We start from the raw sequence: 17,471 nt of genomic DNA on the forward strand, positions 1-17,471 counted from the left end.
AAAGGACTTTGGAGCAGACAGCCCGGAGTCTTATTCAAGCGTGGCCACTTATATAGCTTTGGGTAAATTACTTTGTTTCTTCATCTGTAGAATGGTGAGATTAGGTAACTCAAAGCACTGTTGCAAGGATTAAATGAGATAGAATGCAAAATGCCAGACACACAATGGAATAAACATCCATTTCCTTTTTCTCTGTTCCAAGTTGTAAATAAACTCAGGTGTGTTTTTGAACGTAGGAGTGTCTGTACTTTTGCAATTTGGTAATGGTGACATGTTTACTAGTCCCTTTTTCATATCCTCGTAGTTAAAATATGGATGGAGCATTTTGAAGTTCAGCTCAATTTCCTTAAGTGCCTAAACTGCCAAAAATGGCTTGTCTACTTTATATTAAAGGGTCGGTGATCTTAATGAAATTAGAGGAGGGACTATGATGAAGAGTACGGTGTTTGCTTTTACTGTCATTTAAACATCTAGTTTTCTTCTGTGTTAGTTAGTTGTCTTATGTAGGTTGTGCTCTAGCTGGCAGGGCATAGAGTAAAATCCTTGAACTAAGATTTCTGATAATTTCCTAATATAACATCATCAATAATATCAATTTTTGTATAAATCTAAAAAAAATACTCTTTTCTGAAAAGATCAGAACCACAGTGAAATGTCTCATTTTTCTCCTGAAATCCTGTGTGATACAGGAATGAAAGCATTGGGTTCTGTCAGCCATGCATTTTGGAACAGCTGTTTAGTAATTAGATCAGATTGAATCACATTATTATTTTTTTTTTTTTTTTGGTCTTGAATCAGTATTTTTCTTTTCTGCTATAAAATATCTGATTTAAATAAAATATTCTCGGACATGGTACGTATTAAAGGGATGATCTTAGATCTGCTCTGAGGGAAGGGGAGACTCTAATTCTAAGTGGTATAATTCTAAAATGGTATCTTCTTTTACCCAAAGTTTCAAACATAGAGAAATTAGTCTATTACAAAATTACTTATTTTGGTTATATATGACACTCTCATATGTTAGTGAAACTTGAGGTTTTTTTTTTTCCTCACCTAGGTGCAGAAGGTTTTATTACCAAATGAGGCATTTAATTCATTGAAGTCAAAAGAAGTGTTTAGATGTTCTCTGTGATAGAAGGCAAAGGCAAAAGGGTTCCAAACTCTGAGTCAGAGGCCTACTTTTTGGTTCCTCTTCTTCCACCAGCTCACTTTCTTATATTCATCAAGTCAGTCGACCCAGCTAGTTCCCTGTGTTTAGCAGAGGCTGAACTAGATGGGGCTAGTTTTTGTGCCATAGGGAGTGACAGAGCTTGGAGGGGCTGAGGAAGAGAAAGCCAAGGGGATACTGCTTGCTAACACATGTAAAACACTCACTGTAACCTGGGCCCATCTACTTTAGGGTGAAATTCTATATAAAATTTCATATGAAGCCAGAGTGCCACATTTACCCAAAATATAAACGATAATTCTGATATATTTTTTTTTAATGTAATCTGCTCCGTTCGAGTATCTCCAATTCCTCTTCCAATTCTGGCATTCATTATAACTACATTCCTCACCCTCATTCTTTGGGAGCAGAGTGAAAGACAGGACTGTGAGTCAGAAGACTTGTGTTCTAGCTCAGGTTACGGGACTAATTCCTTGAGCAAATAATAGTTTTTAGGTATTTGGATTACTGTTCTTTACAGAAACTTTCTGTTTTATAGAAAACAGTTTGTGGTTCCAGGCTACCACAAGCCTGGTTTGTTTTGTGATACAGCTGTAAATATTCAATTGGAACATATTTCTTAAACAAGAATAATTGGTAAATTAAGTTCAGCATTGATCATAATACATGATTCTAGTGGGCACAGATGTTATACATAACCTTCACAGAAAATAAAAAACCAATCCAGCTTTTACTTTCAATTTTAAGTCACTCTAATATAATGGAATGTTAGTGTAATTGATTTAAAATAGGTTACTTAAAAATATTTTAAATTCTTCTTTACATGATTTTTTGTTCTTGTTTTTGAATGGGGCAGAGATACTTTATTTCACCTGTTTGGACTGTAACATAAAATCAAAGGTCAGAGTTTCAGTGGGGATGAAGAGGAAATGTTATAAATATCCAAGGTATAATCAAAATTGAACACAACCTAAAAATCAATTCAGAAAGCTCCATAAACTTCAAAGTGGCTTTCACACATTAATTCATTCTCATGGCATTCCAAGGATGAAAGCAGTTTAATTGTCATATTCTAGTTACTGATAACCACAGGAAGAATCTGAATGGATTGAAATGTGCCATTTTATTAATAAGGCATGTCAAGAAACATTTTACCAAATATTAAGGATCCATGACATCATCAGCACTATTCAAGGCACAAAGTATCCCACTGACATGGCCTATTTTACAGCCTATTTTTTTTTTAATATACTTCATTTTTTTAGAACAGTTTTAGATTCTTCGGAAAAGAAGATACAGAGACTTCCCATATGCTCCCTGCCCCCCACCCCTACACACAGCCTCCCCCATTATCAACATCTCCCACTAGAGTAATGCATTTGCTCAGAGTCCGTGGTTTACATTGGGCTTCATTGTTGGTGTGTACATTCAGTGGGTTTGGACAAATGTATAATAACATGTATCTACCATAATAGTTCATAACACAATGGTTTCACTACCCTAAAAATCCCCTGTGCTCTGCCATTCATCCCTCTGTTCTCCCTTACCCTGGACAACCTCTAATCTTTTCACTGTCTCCATAGTTTTGCCTTTATTATATGATGTTTTGGGAAAGCAAGTTTGTCTTTAACTTTTGTTTAGGTTTTGTATTAAAATGAGTTTATATTTCTATAAACTGGCTACAGAAGCTCACCAGGCAGGCAAAAGGTGGCCTGGAAATTCACAGAGTGAGTGATTCATATGTGAATCACTGATAGAGATATGTACTCATTAATATTTCATTATTCAAAGTATCCTAAATTTCAAGGCTTGTTGTTGAGAGTACATGGTGTTCATTTCATATGCTGGATTATGTTTTTGTGACTACTATACAAATTCTGTAAGAAGGAACTGACTAGAAGAAATTTTATTAAATTACACACAAAATACCTATTAAAAGATGTGTGACAGTAGTAATAAGTTTTTCTAAGTTTTTTTATGAAGAGAATTGCCATCCCTGCTCCCCACTCTCACCAACCAAATAATCTCGGATTGTCTCCTCACAGAGTCATGGTTGTGGGAAAATGCCGAAGGAATGGTAATTTAAGATAAGATATATGAATATGTCAGTGAAGCAGAGGAAAATGTGGCATTGTTGGCAAATAGAGCCCTCTCCCCGCCCCCAACAAAATTTCCATAGAGATTTGTGTTAGCATTTCAGCCTTAGAGACAGACAAGAAAGCTGGCAAACCCAAGCTTTCTGAATTTCAGAATTATTTTCCAGGCTGGCACTTAGGAGTAGGAAGTTTCCTCCTCCTCCATTGGCCTAGCCCAGGGTTTCTCAATTCTGGCACTGATGGCATTAGAACTGGGTAATTCTTTGTTGTGTAGGCTGCCCTGTGCCTTTTAGAATATTTAGCAACATCGTTGGCCTCCACCCGTTAGATATAGTAACAACTCGCCTACACCTTACCCTCTCACTTTGTAACAACCAGAAATATCTTCAAACCCACTAGATGCCAGTAGCATCCCTCAGTTGTAGCAACCAAAAATGTGTCCAGACAGTGGTTAAGGTCCCCTGGGGGGCAAAAAATCACTTTCAGTTGAGAACCACTGATCCAGCACCTTCCTTAAAATACTCATTTGTATGGTTCACCTTGTTTTTTCATTTTTTTAATTTTTGTTTTTGGGTTTTTTGGGGTTTTTTTGTTTGTTTTTTGATTTGTTATTTTTGCACTTCACCTTGTAGAACAGAGAACCCTACCTCTATTTAAATGTTGCATACCTTTTACTGAGGTATGATTCAGGTTCCAAGTGACTGATTTCCAATGAGCTTTTGTACCAGAGCTCATTTATAAATGAGGAAGATGTATTTGTCTGTGTTCTCACTCCAGATACAGTGTATGCTGAAGATTATACTCAAGAAAGATGTGACCTGTCAAACATGTTTCATAGGTGAAGTTGTCATCTCCTTTTTGCACTGGTCCTGGGACTTTTTATTTTCTTCAAACTGTCATTCCGTTCATGCTTGATGACACGGTGATTATTGTATTTTATATCTTCTCAATAAAAGGAGCAATAAACTAGTAAATATTGGCATGAAAAGAGGATGCATTTTGAATCTTAGTTATGTAGTATTTTTAAACCAGGTTTAATCTGAAAACATGGTTTAGGGGGGCAAAAATCTGAGTCCCAATAAAATAGTTCTGAATCTCAAAGTTTAGGTGAAGATGACATTGGTCAGTTTCATTTTATGAAAGTTATTGCAGAATTTGTGAAGAATCTGGCCTGAGAGTCAGAAACAGAATGGCGCTGGTCTGGACCCTTCCTTGAATAAGCTCTGTGACATGGAAAACTGAGTTCGCTTCTCAGGGTTTAGAGATTCCTTGTCTGTCAGATCTAAGGGGAGGGACAAGACTATATGGCTTTCCAGAACAGTGCCAGCTCAAACATAGTGTCAGATTTTTAAAAATATGTTTTGAACTATCATATTATTTAATTTTTTTGAGTTTTAAATCTATTACAGAGTAGCAAAACCTAAAAGAGGAAGAAAAGTTAGGAGCAAGAACTAGGTATAATGTCATTCAAGGATGACTCCAAGTAAACTCACCTATTAAGTTTAGCTGTGTATTACATAAAATGGAAAGAGGTATTCCTTCGGTGCTAAAAATGACTAGCTATGGAATATACGAAGTAGTTTCTGTGGGTGACCAGGTTTGCCCTCAAGTACTCTGCAAGAGGAATATTTAAAAGTTAAAAAGGCAAGATTGTGCCTTTGACGATCACTGAAAACCAAGCTGTCAGAATCGTTTTTATTTTTTGCTTCTATCTTGCATAAAAAGATGGTGAAGACATCAAATAACGTGAAAGAAATCTCATGGTCGGTCATCTTTATAAAACCATTTAATTGGCTCTGGCTAGTATAGTCTGTGAATCTTTTAGACACAGAAGAGACAGCTTTTCAAATAGCAATGCCATATTATATAGATCCAGCTCCCTCACTCAACAAATGTAGCTTCCTACCTTTAGCAGTGTTTTCTATTGATAAATTATAGATTTTTAGATGTCCTCTCAGCCAGTTCCGCAGTGGGGTGTGGAGAAAAAGAAGCATTCCATTCTAATTCTTGAAATAATTACTTCATCTACTACAGTAACAAATATATGTTCATTCTTCTCAGTTAATATGCAAAGCTTCAAATGTTGCCCTATGTCATAAAATTAAATAGCCTTTTTTCAAATTTAGCCATAATATTTGACCATCATCATTCAAAACAGTGACCAGAGTAATTAAAAATAGTTCTTTCCTTTCCTGAACACTTTGTAATTTTTCTTATTGCATTTAATTGATATTCTAAATTATAGACCTAGTATCTGACACTTCTAACCATTTTGAGATTGATTGTCAATGAAAGGGACACAGGAAAGGAGAGCTAACCTGAAACTTTGTCTCTAAGAGGCAGTTACTGAGTTATGCTGATACATTGTCACATTTCTCCATTCTCTTATTTAGGTGATGATGGCCCCTTAAGGATGATCATTAATTTTTGGCTATTGGTTTATTTCTTTTTACATGCAGGCTGAGATGTAAACATTTAAGCAGTTCAGTTGCACTTGAATCAAAACCCAGGTTTGCCTTAGAAGTGTTAGGGCAAAGTCACAAAGTTTTCCTGGGCTTCAGTGTCCTTTGTATAAAATGGAAAATAATTGTTCTTTAAGAATACCGTGGAGGATGCCTAAGAATAAGAGTTATGTCCGTGCCATATATTAAATAATCATTTCTAAATGATAGGATTTGATCAAATTATCTTAGCATATTTCTGCTTCTCTCAGGTAAAATTGTAATAGTTGGATCCGTAAAATTCGAAGAATAGAACTCAGTCTCTCATATAACTTCTTATGTTATTAATAGGGTCAAAAGAAAGCAATCTTTTGGGAAAGATGATTCAGAGATAAAGGGAGGAGGAGGAAGATGTGGGATACATTTCCAAAATCATGCAAATTATTATGTTCTGATAATTCAGTTGGAATTTAAACTCTACTTTTGAAATAGATGCTGTTCCTTTCATAAACTGAGAGCCAATTTTTTTCTGTCTTTAAGAGGGAGCATACTTCATAGCTGCATTCATTTAAAAATACTAAAATTACAGGGTGGCAGCACTCAGTAAGAAACCAGTGAGGCTTTGGCTACATTTCTGTTGCTTCTAAGTTCTTTTCAAATATTACAATTAACTGTATTCTTTCTGCTGTTTAATCTGCTTATCCTAATTTTTCCATGCTATTCCTTGAGCTGATAGATGTATCCCCTCAATAAGAAAGAAAATGAGAAGAAAGTAGTTTGTGTCTTACTGTGGTGATTGCTATGTCTTGCATGAAGCTTTCTTTATATGTAAACTGTATTTCCCTCCTCATTCCAATCCATTATTTTTTCCTGTCTCTAGATGTAAGGTTCTTAACGATGTTGGAGATCTCATCAGATGAGGACAGACAGCTGGTGAATGTTCTCTGGCTCTTCACCCCTCTTCCATATCTTACCAAAATCTTCTTCCATGACAAATACCTACAAATATTTAGAAGCCCAAATATTCAGGAAAATTTTTATTATAATGCTTGTTTTTCTGTGTTTTCACGCCCTTGTGTCAAGTCATTTGGTGAGATAATCATGCTATTATTATGTGGAAATAGTTTCCTTTTCTGAAATTAAATTTGATTCTAATCTTACCACTGTCAAGTTCATTCTTCTGTTATCAAGGACCAAAAGATTGTTAACAATGTCCCTGCTTTTTTTTTTTTTCCCTTTCCCCTTGCCTCCCTCTGTTATAAAAGTTGACAGATGTGAATCCCAAGGCAGCTTAAGAGGGCATATCAAAATCGGCACCATAGAGTTATTAACTTAGGAAACTTGGAGCTATTTTGAACATGTTTAAATCACTATTCTTTGCAAATAGGAGGAAGAAGGCACCTATGACCAAACGCTTGAGTTCCGCAGAGGAGGTGATGGTCAGCCAAGAAGATCCACTAGGCCCACACAGCAGTTTTACCAACCTCCCCGGGCGCGGAACTAATATGAGAAGGTAAACTTGACATTGTGAGGTGGTTTCCATACAAAGAAAGATGCTATTTATGCTAAATGTGTAAGTACAATTATTGATGTTTTATAACATCATAGAAAAAACTGATATTTCAGACCTTTCAATTATAAAGTATGTAAGATTATACCATAGTCACAAGGTACTTTTGCACCAAATCTTTCCTCACACGTATAACCCCTAACCCCCTCTTTTCTCTATACTTACTCTCTTCTGTCAGAGGTGATGCCAATCAGTAAAATGTCAGTAAGTTTGAAAGCAGGAAGAAAATAAAAGGAAACAAAGGACCAGATAACCACTAACTTGGATAATTGAGGTTTTTTATTATTTAACAAATTTCAGTCCTTGTTAAAAAAGAGGAAATGTTTCATTGTATATCTTCAGAAATTGGATGAAGGTAACATGATTGCTTACTGAGACGTGATGTGGCGGCTATGTGCTATTGATCCAGAAACTTTCATCTTAGAGTTTCAGAGAGTTGCTATCTGAAAATCATCTTCAATAGGAAGGATGAGAAATATAACAGAAAAGTCAGGAAATTATGGGAGCAATCTAAGGCATCTCATTTTGATCAACAAAGACCTTAGTTTTTAATGTGTTATTAGAAGGTAATACTTTTGCCATCTTTGGTAACATCTCTGTTTCTTCATTATGCCAGGATTTTTGAATATATTCAGAGTTTTCCCATTACAGCTTTTGTTATATATCACTGTAAAGACTATGAGACTATTTTAGACTCAACTATATCTTTTTCTCAGTCTCTTCTTCTCAGTAACAAGACCATTGAGAATTTAAAGAAATGGTTCTCCATTTCTCATTTCAGCTATTCATTTTGTTAAGGTTGTTATCCACATTGTATTTCCCCCCTCCTAAGTGACTCTCAATTTTTCAAACCAGCTGTGACTTTTTAGCACTTGAAATTGCAGCTAGTCTGAATTGAGATGTGCTGTAAATGAAAAATGCACATCAAATTTTAAAGACTTAGTTTAAAAAAGTAAAAGATTAGTAATTTGCAGTATTTATGTATTGAAATGAGAGTATTTTTGATAGATTGGATTAAATCAAATATGTCATTAACGTTACTTCGCCCTATTTGTGCTTTTTTTAATGAGACTAGAGGGAAATTTGAAATTACATATGTGTCTCACATCGTGCCTGTGCTGGGCAGCACTGTCCTGGAGTCTTAGATCCCCTTCAGCTCTTCCGGAGCTCCTTCTCTGGTTACAAATTAGTTCTGTCATCCTAAGTGAAGGAACGTTTTCTTCTGTTTTCTGGTCCTTAGCCCCTTGTGTAGTAATCTGCCTGGAGTGGAAGTCTGGTGCTACCTGACTTCTGATTTACCTGAGCAGGCCAGAGTTCCATCTTTTTCTCTTATCACTGGCTTTTCTTTGTGCCTAATACAAGGCCATCGAATAAACAGACGTGACCTACCATCCATAGTTATCACAGAAGGACTGATTCTCGACTTTGGGCATTTTTCTATAGCGAGAACTGACCAAAGCAGAGTCAGAGTATAGATAATGGCTTCCACAGCTTCACACCGTACAAGATTGAACATCCACTTTTGACATCAGTTGCTTACAATGAAATCACATGTAAGGTGAATGAAAACTGAGAATTCCCTCATAGCTTTCTGAGGGCTTTGCATTGTTTAAACCAAGGTTTTAAAATAAGGCTGAAGTGGGACGCCCAGGTGGCTCAGTCAGTTAAGCCCCTGACTTGGGCCCAGGCCATGATCCCACAGTTTGTGGGTTCACATCCCGCATTGGGTTCTGTGCAGACAGCTCAGAGCCTGGAGCCTGCTTCAGGTTCTCTGTCTCCCTCTCTCTGCCCCTCCCCCACTTGCAGTCTGTGTGTGTGTCTCTCTCTCTCAAAAATGAAGAAAACGTTCAGAGTATTTTTTTCAGTAAATAAAATAAAGCCGAAGGTTCTCAACTTCCTGACTGCTCTAGGGTAGTGGTTCCCTAGCAGCGGATGCAGGACTGGGACTCCTCAAGGGTGTCCTGAGGCTGCAGAATAGAAGGGGGGTAGGGCCTGGCAGGGCTACAAGTGGAAAGGAGGAAAGGAGATGGTGAGAGTGAGTAAGGCTGCAGCCAGAAGCCTGGAACAACATCCTCTTGGCCCTTCTTTAGTTTCTTTCATATGTTTTCTAGGCTAGGCTTCCATGGAAAATTACCTCTGAAAAAGAACATACTGCTTAAATCAGGAACCATAGCCCCACAGTAATTGTGGCTCATTGATACCAAACAGTACAATGCAGACTGTTCCCAATCAGCTGAAACATCACAGTGTTAGTGGTTTTCTGCTCCCTGGCTTAAAATGCCCATTTTTCCCAGATGCTTGCTTTGGATTGTACTGTTGATGTGGGAAATGTGTGACACAGAGATTCTGGATTCCTGACATCAGTGAGAATAACTTTGCTGGTGGGGGGCAGTTTCATAATAGCATCACTAAAACAACCTCTCACTACAAAATTTACTCTGAAAAATAAATAGTCAAGACACATGATCTTGGTTGAAACAATTATGATTTTTTAATTTTAGTTCAAACATGGAAAGATTATGAAGTAGAATTATCTTTTTGATATACTGTCTGTGAATGGGAGGTTCAACAATAGTAAGAATTATACTTTTTGTTCTTGTCACGCAACCCAATATATTATTTTCTTCTTGAGAGAAAAGGTATTTTTATTTCCTCATTCCTGGTTTCCATTAACCTAAGCATTTAAAAAGAAGATATACATTGTAGCTGGCCATTTGACTTCCAGCAGATATAAGTATGAATTCTAATATGTGCTGAAATTTTTCTCAGATTTTGTTATCTAAAATTATTCAAGATAGTAAGAAATACTTCAGGCACTTTCTACTCTCACTTTTAAAAAATCTATAATTTCATAGTCATACTTTTTTTTAATGTTTCAGGTACTTTGTTAGGTGATGAATGACACATAGTAGCTGTTCAGTAAGTGTTTATTAAATAAGTATATTTTGATAAAGTTTTTGGTAAGATTTTATAAATTACATAATTCACACATTCTTTGGTTGTCCTGGAGAGTTTTTCCTATAAGCCCTCTCTCCCACCACCACCACCTCGTCACGTGCACATACACTTCCCCTCGAGGTGCAGAGGGAGTTGGATTCAACTTGGTCTTGGTCCCAAACACACCGTCAGTGACTCGCAAAAGCAGGAGCTCCCTGGGGGTCTGGGCAAGGTGGGAGAAGGAAGTCTCGGGGAGCAACGTGGGCAGATAGGCCCAAGTCTGAGACAACATGGTGGAGAGTCAGATCTGGGCCTTGAGGGGGGACAGGGCCCAAACACCAAACTTCTCGTTCCTGGACTTGTTATAATTGTCACAGACAACTCAGAAATATGAGTAGCTATGGATGGAGAAATTATACCCAATTCTTTAATCAGTGAAACCGACCATAACTGTGTGCATTTGAAGAGGTTTCTGATGTGACTGGAGTCCTGGGAACTAGGTACCAATTAGCGGGGGCAGGCGAATGCTCAGAAATAGTTTGAAGCTTCATTTTCTTGGTCAGGGAGAGCCCCCTGAAGACACTCTGAAGGCCGAGGAGGACTGAAGGGGGAGAGGCAGAGTTCACAGGAAGTGGCTCCAGTGGCAAGAGTAGAACGTGTGAACCCAAACAGTGCATGTTAAACGTATGGATTAGTGGTGACTCAAGAATGTAGCTTTAGACACATTAAGGGTTTGATGTGTTTGGTGATAATGAACTTCTGAATAAGAGTAATGTGATGAAAATTAAGCTTAGGAAATATTGCTGTTGGATATGGGGTGGGTTACAGCCCTGTAATCCATGGGAAAGACTGTAAGAAGCTATCACAGCATTCCAGTGGAAGAGTGCACATCCCGTTGTGAAAAGAGAGGAGTGGCAGACCTGGGTGGGAAGACTTTGTAAGACACATCAGCATGAAGTCCCCCTACCCACCACCGGGCCACCAAGGCTAATGCTCGGCGCAGGAAGCCGTTTAATAAACGTTGACTCACGTTGAGTATTCACTTCCAGTTTCTTATTTGTGTGAAGAAAGAATGGTCTTCAGGTTTTTACATATCAGCCAGAAACCACAAACCCAAGAGCCATGCATAGACCTATTACCTAAATGCTGTGACTTAGTTTTTTCCGAAATCCAGGTTTAGCTTTCAGCTGGTAAAAGATACATTTTTAAATGTCGATTTTTTTTTTTTTTTTTATCTGATCCAGCATCCTTTTGCAACACTTTGCAAATCAAGGTCAGGGAAATTATTGCTCTAAAGATAGCCGCTGCAGAGCCCTCTGGTGCCAGCAGGCTAGACGTCATGTGAGGATAGCAATACCCGAAGCTCTTCATTTCTGAGCAGGACACTGTTACTTCGGAAGACTTGTGATCTGTTTGTAGCAGCAAGGGCACTCTGCCGCCCCTGCCCAAGTGTTCTTTAGTGCATGAGGCTGAAATACGACCAGGGCAAACAGCTTCTCTCTCTGCTTCTCTCAGCTCTGTCTGTCATCACCACCCAAAGAAGTTCACCTAGAGCGGTGCCTGGTAAAGACTGGGAGCAGGCGGGAGCGGGGAGCGGGAGACAGACCCCCATCAATTACCTGTGTGGACTGAACCAATCCAGAGGTGTTCAAAGGGGAAATGGAGGGAGGTGGGATCCGGGTAGAAGTGGTTCACTGGGAGAGTGCATATCTTTTTTAGGCCATCCTCTGTTAAATACTATTCAGTTAATCCAAATTCCTAAAATCAGCATGCCAGCAATAATAGGGCTCACGATGACAGACACGTGCTCTAAGAATTTCTAGAAGAAAAATTATTTTGGAAGATTTCTATTTTTGTTTATGTATTGATATATAGAAGTTATGTTTATAAATTAGATAGCAGTACCCAATGTATTCTACTTGAGATCTGTTAATGTTTATACAAGCACTCCACATTTAGGTATGTTTCAGCAGAAGTGTATCTTGAGTACGGAAAAGTCAACTTGAGGATCCAATCTCACCTTCCCCCTCTCTTTTTAAATAGAGTCTTTGTGAAGAAAGGAGCCACTGACTGAAACATCCTGGTCAAAACCTGTTGATAGACCGCCTACTTTCCCTTCAGAATAAATAAGGTGCAGCCATGACGGATATTATTATTGGAGAATGGAACAACAGATTTTAGAGGGAAAAAACCCCAGCCCTCATGGAGAATGGGAAAAATACTAAGTTAACTAAAGCAAGTACCTTTTACAAGTGAAAGAGAATCTTTTCTTCTGCCATCAATAAAACCAGTGCGCTGTTATATACATTGTTTTACTGTATGTTTTATTTGCTGAATATTATCTTTCTTGTTCATCTGGTATTCACCCCATATTATAGCATCACAGCATACTGAAGACCCTCCCCATAATTACAGAATAACCTGACTGACACAGCTTGCCACGTGTCATACAAAAACAACATGTAGCCAGTTAGCAGTTCTTGGTAAGGTAATAGCTGCTAAATGTGATAGCCAAAACTTGATAGCCATATTTAAAACTTGAATATGTTGTGTTTAACACTCTGCTAACTTTTTCAAATGTAATTCAATCAAAAGCCAGGCATTCCCTTCCTTTTAAAATTTGCAGCAGATCTTTCAAGATGTGTCTGGTTGTAGACAATGGAAAACCCAACTCAAACCGGCTTAAGACACTAAATGGAATCCACTCGCTCACTGAAACAGTAGGTTTCAGTTGGTTTAATTCAGGGACTCAGAGTTGTCAACAAAGACCCTGATTCTTTGCATCTTTCATTTCTGCTTTCTCTGGCATCAGCTTCATCCTACAGCAGGCTGCCCCACGGGACCATGAGGTGGCTTCAACTCCCAGACCTGTGAAGTCCAGGGATGGGGTTGGGGTCACTTCCAGAAGTACTCTCAAAAGAGAAAAGAAGCCTTTCTCCTGATACTGCATTTACCTATATTGTGCTCTTTTCTGCCTGGGAACCAGTGACTTCAGCAAGGGTCTGTGGATTAGTTTAGGCCTTTGATCCAAGTGCTTTGATCCAAGTGCTTCGATATTATAAGTGGAGGTGGAAGCACATTTTGAGGCAGAAATACGTGTCTGAAAGCCAACATACTTGCCAAAAGGAGAGGGAGACCAGAATGTCCATTACAGAGAACAAACATGTCTAAACTATAAATTTTGTGTAATAGGACGAAGACAATCTTCCCATAGTCTCAATCCTGTGAGGCCAGAAGAGAACAGTTAAAAAGAAAGAATAAGAAGAAAGGAGGGAGGGGGGAAGGAAGGAAGGAAGGAAGGAAGGGAGGGAGGGAGGGAGGGAGGGAGGGAGGGAGGGAGGATTTTGTTTTCAAAATCCTCTGGTCAAAGTAATTGACAAAATGTCATACTTTGCTTTGAAGGAGAGGGCTTTAGGATGTTGCTCAAGGCCTATTAATTCTACATTTTCTTTATTAATCCACAGTTTATTGTTTCTACAACATCATAATAAGTGAAAGGGTGCAGGTGAAAATGACATGGCCAACAGTGTTGAGTTTTCTCTTTTCTGTCTTTTGTTCATTACCATTGCTGTGCATCGTAATCAACTAGGAATGGGATGACGTAGGCATGGTATTTTAAAAAAGATCTCCAAGGAATCTGAAGTGTCTCCTGGGTTGAGAACCAGGGGAGGAACCATGGTAGTTTTGATTAATTTGACGGCTGATAGGTCAGTAAGGGAAGAGGCAGAAGAGCTTAAACTTGAGGTAAGTGGTTGTCCACGTTTTCTCGTTTAACAGAACAATCCTACCGAGTGCAGTGTTACCTAGAATAGACTCTCGATGGCTGGCACTAGAAATGGCTAGTGGTTGGTAACTCAGCAGTCCCTAAGAACAGCTGTGTATGAAAGATGTGATGTATATGATTTGACCTGAAAGTTTAAGTACAGCCAGGGAGCCAGCCTCACTGTGGCTGCTGGAACACAGAAGGGCAGGAGTCCGTTCCTGACAGAGCAAGATGTACTGGGCTAAGTATACCAAAAGACAAGCTTCTCTGTGTCTTTCTGTAAGTAGGGCAGCCGCTGGCCTGCATGTGCAAGTGGTATGTGATAATAATCGTTACGATTGGCCAAGGTTTTCCTGGGTGCCAGCGCTGCGTTAAACACCTTGCACTTGTTGTCTTTTGTAACCTTCACAGCAACTCTTGACATACGCACTTCTGTCGCCACTCTGCAGCTGAAGCAGCACCTTCAGAGAGGTTAAGCCACTTGCCCAGGACACAAAGTGCAAGGGTTAGAGCCTGGATTCAAAGCGGACAGTGGACAAGCACGCTCAAGGAAGATGGTTAGAAACCCGCATCAGCGGAGTGCCTTTTCTCTTCCCTCTTTTCCCCTCTTACTGTTTGTTTTGGTTTGCGTTGTGGATATATTCTGTCATGTGAATTAGCCCCTTAGGTTTGCTCCACAATTTGTCATTGCCGTACCAGGTGATGTTCACAGTTGACCGTTCCTCCTAGTTCTGTGGCGGATCCTTGTCTCCCCGACTCACCGTCCCTCTCCTTTCTTCCGGCTCTCCCTCACGTTTCAAACCCTACTTGTCCTTTGACTTCCCATATCCATATTCCTGGCTCAGTTTCTCGTTTCTCCTTTCAAAGAAAAAAAAAATGATTTTAATTACAGTTCAAAAATGGATGTTTCTGTGTGAGTTCAGTCACTACTTCACGAGTACTAATGGGGTCCTGGGCACTGTGCTGTCACCAAGCCCGGCTTGCTCTCCAGTCTGCTAGTGCTCGTGGTCTGGCTCCCTTAGCTGGCTTTGCTTTCGGCATATTATCCTTTTCATGTTCCTTTTATTTATTATAACTTCCTCCCTTAACAGTTTTTTGTGCACTTTTACTTTTGCTAAACTGCTAAAAACTATCCATTTTTTTAGTTTTAATATTTTACCTTCTGTTCTCTATTATGTTTTTGATGTTTTTAATTTTAAAGTATTTTCCCCCTCTGGGCCATGGGTATTAGTTTTCTGAAGGAAGTCTTCACAGTTTGGGGAAAGCACCCGAGGCTGCCTCCAAACCTTCTGCCACCTTCCCCGGGTGGCTGACACCATGTGGGATGGTTAGTACTGCCAACCACGTCTTTCCCACCCTTTCACTTATTAAGATACTGGAGGGGGCGCCTGGGTGGCTCAGTTGGTTAAGCGTCCGACTTTGGCTCGAGTCATGATCTCATAGTTCGTGGGATCAAGCCCACGTCAGGCTCTGTGCAGACAGCATAGAGCCTGCTTGGGATTCTCTCTATCCCTGTCTCTCTGCCCCTTCTCTTCTTGTGCCATCTCTCTCTCTCTCTTTCTCTCTCTCTCTCTCTCAAAAATAAATAAACTTTAAAAAATATACTATAGAAACAACTATCAGTTAATAAATGAAGAAGACTAAGAGTTGGTAGGCTCTAAGAGAATTCCTAAGCCCTCTTCTTCAAAGCAGAGTACTAGATTTTGTCACTTATTTTGGCCAGAAGAAGATTCCCTTGAGCTCCCTCCCCTCTTCTTTTCCCTCCCTCCTTGTCTCTCCCTATTTTCTTCCTCCCTCCCTCTTTCTCTGCTTCCCTCTTTCTCTAATTACTCACTTCGAGCTTTTTAGGACTTTGAGACTGTCTTTGTCCTATTAGATAAAGAGTTCGTAGTATATTTGACCTTCCAGGCTCGAGCCATAATGGCAACAACCCCAGCCTCGTATAGTCTCCTAGTGTCTCTGTAGTTAACTTGTCTCGTGGGCCTGCCTCTGTGACTCTTAGCCAACACTGGTTGATAAAGAGACACGTTTGGCGAACATTTATTTTCCTCCCATTTATTTTGTCTCCTTTGAGAACATAGGCGTGAAACACACCAATAGCACAGTGCCTGCTACAAAAGACTTGGGATCCCTCTGGTCTATAGAAATAACAAGGAAAGCTGGGTTTGCTACCTGGAGATTATGGGGCTCAAAAAGGCTTAGAGATTCTGCTCACAAGAGGATGAAACCGTTTCCCTTGGCGAAGACTAGTAGGTACGAGGAACACAGTGGTCAGAGGGGAAGTGGAAGGTCAAAATAAGGGTATTAAACAAAGGAAAGGGCTCTTAGGGAAATACCTGAAAAGGAAGAGCAGACTCTTTCAGCTCTCATTCTCCAAGAGAGCAAGCCATCTGCATAAAGGAGAATTCCCCCGCCCACTCAGAATGTAAAAACCCTAGCCTTATTACCCCTTATGTTAAGAGTTTTCTGCTAAATGATCTCAGGTTGGTCTCTGGCAGTGGATGGGTTTTCTGGCACATGTTAACTCCTTTCTCTTCTTTGCTAATTTTTCCATCTGCCTTCTTTTCAGATAACAAGGTTTATTTTATGACCATGGTTAGACCGCTAATGTAGGTTAAAATCTCAAGTCCTTGCTTGCTAGTATTGTCAGGTGCACATTATAATACAATCCTAGATAGTGAACATTATAACATGAGGGAACTCTAATGGCATCATATTTTGTTTCACTTTAGGATAGCCTTAACTGAAGTAATATAATGATTCAATTCAAAGACTGCTGGGGTACCCTCAATAAGTCTTATAGATGACTTTGAGAGACTAGCTGCCTGTATTGCAGGGTCTAGGTAGGGTGTTTTTATTTTATTTAAATAATAATTTTAGAGTAGCTGTTGTTAGGAAAAGTACCCCTAGGAAAGGGCAAACAGGATTTTTTTTTTGGGGGGGATACCTATTTTTATGTTGATGGTTTGAGGAGTACAGAAATATCCATAATTATCACAGGCTAAGTGCTTTGGGGTTTTATAGGAAAAGAACAAAACTTAGAAGAATGTGGTGACCTATACTAATTATGAGTGGCAAACTCTTGCCCTTTCATCATTAAAGAAAGGCAATTTTGGTAAAGTTCAAGGTTTTGTAGGGCTTCTGCTTATGGTCAGGATAAAGCAACAGAGGATGGATTTGCCTTCCTGCCTGAAACCCTTAAAGAACTAGACAAAATATATGAGACACTGGAACTCCAGACATTGGCCACAAGGCAACGAGGTACTGTGAGTCTTGACGGATGGGAAGCAACTAGGTGAGCCCTGCAATTGCTCCAGACTACTGCCTAGAGAAAGTTTGGAGACTGTTGGGGGGGGAAGGGGGGGTTGGAACCCAGCCAGTGTGTTTTGTTCTCTGTGAGTTGAGAGATGGAGGAGGCAATTTAGGGGAGACAGAGTAGGAAGATTTTGCAGGGCAGAATATCAGGAAATGGCACATAGACCTAGGTATAATACCT

At 39.3% G+C, this 17,471-nt stretch overlaps 1 protein-coding gene across 7 annotated transcripts in view; it reads left to right on the forward strand.

Annotated features, from left to right (window-relative positions):
* TDRD3 (tudor domain containing 3) overlaps nucleotides 1–12,517 on the forward strand; it is a 160,390-nt gene extending 147,873 nt beyond the window's left edge. For 4 of the 7 annotated variants that reach the window (XM_027064965.2, XM_027064968.2, XM_027064970.2 and 1 more), the window contains 2 exons: nucleotides 7,093–7,218; nucleotides 12,256–12,517. In XM_027064965.2, the coding sequence (XP_026920766.1) occupies nucleotides 7,093–7,218; nucleotides 12,256–12,286 (157 nt within the window). In that variant the 3' untranslated portion in view covers nucleotides 12,287–12,517. Of the gene's footprint in view, nucleotides 1–7,092; nucleotides 7,219–10,154; nucleotides 10,195–12,255 lie in introns of those variants that run through there. The other 3 variants (XM_027064966.2, XM_027064969.2, XM_027064967.2) reach the window with 2 other exon arrangements.
* The last annotated feature ends 4,954 nt before the right edge of the window (nucleotides 12,518–17,471 follow it).

Source organism: Acinonyx jubatus, chromosome A1, assembly GCF_027475565.1.
Source record: "Acinonyx jubatus isolate Ajub_Pintada_27869175 chromosome A1, VMU_Ajub_asm_v1.0, whole genome shotgun sequence".
In the NCBI taxonomy this organism is placed as follows: domain Eukaryota; kingdom Metazoa; phylum Chordata; class Mammalia; order Carnivora; family Felidae; genus Acinonyx; species Acinonyx jubatus.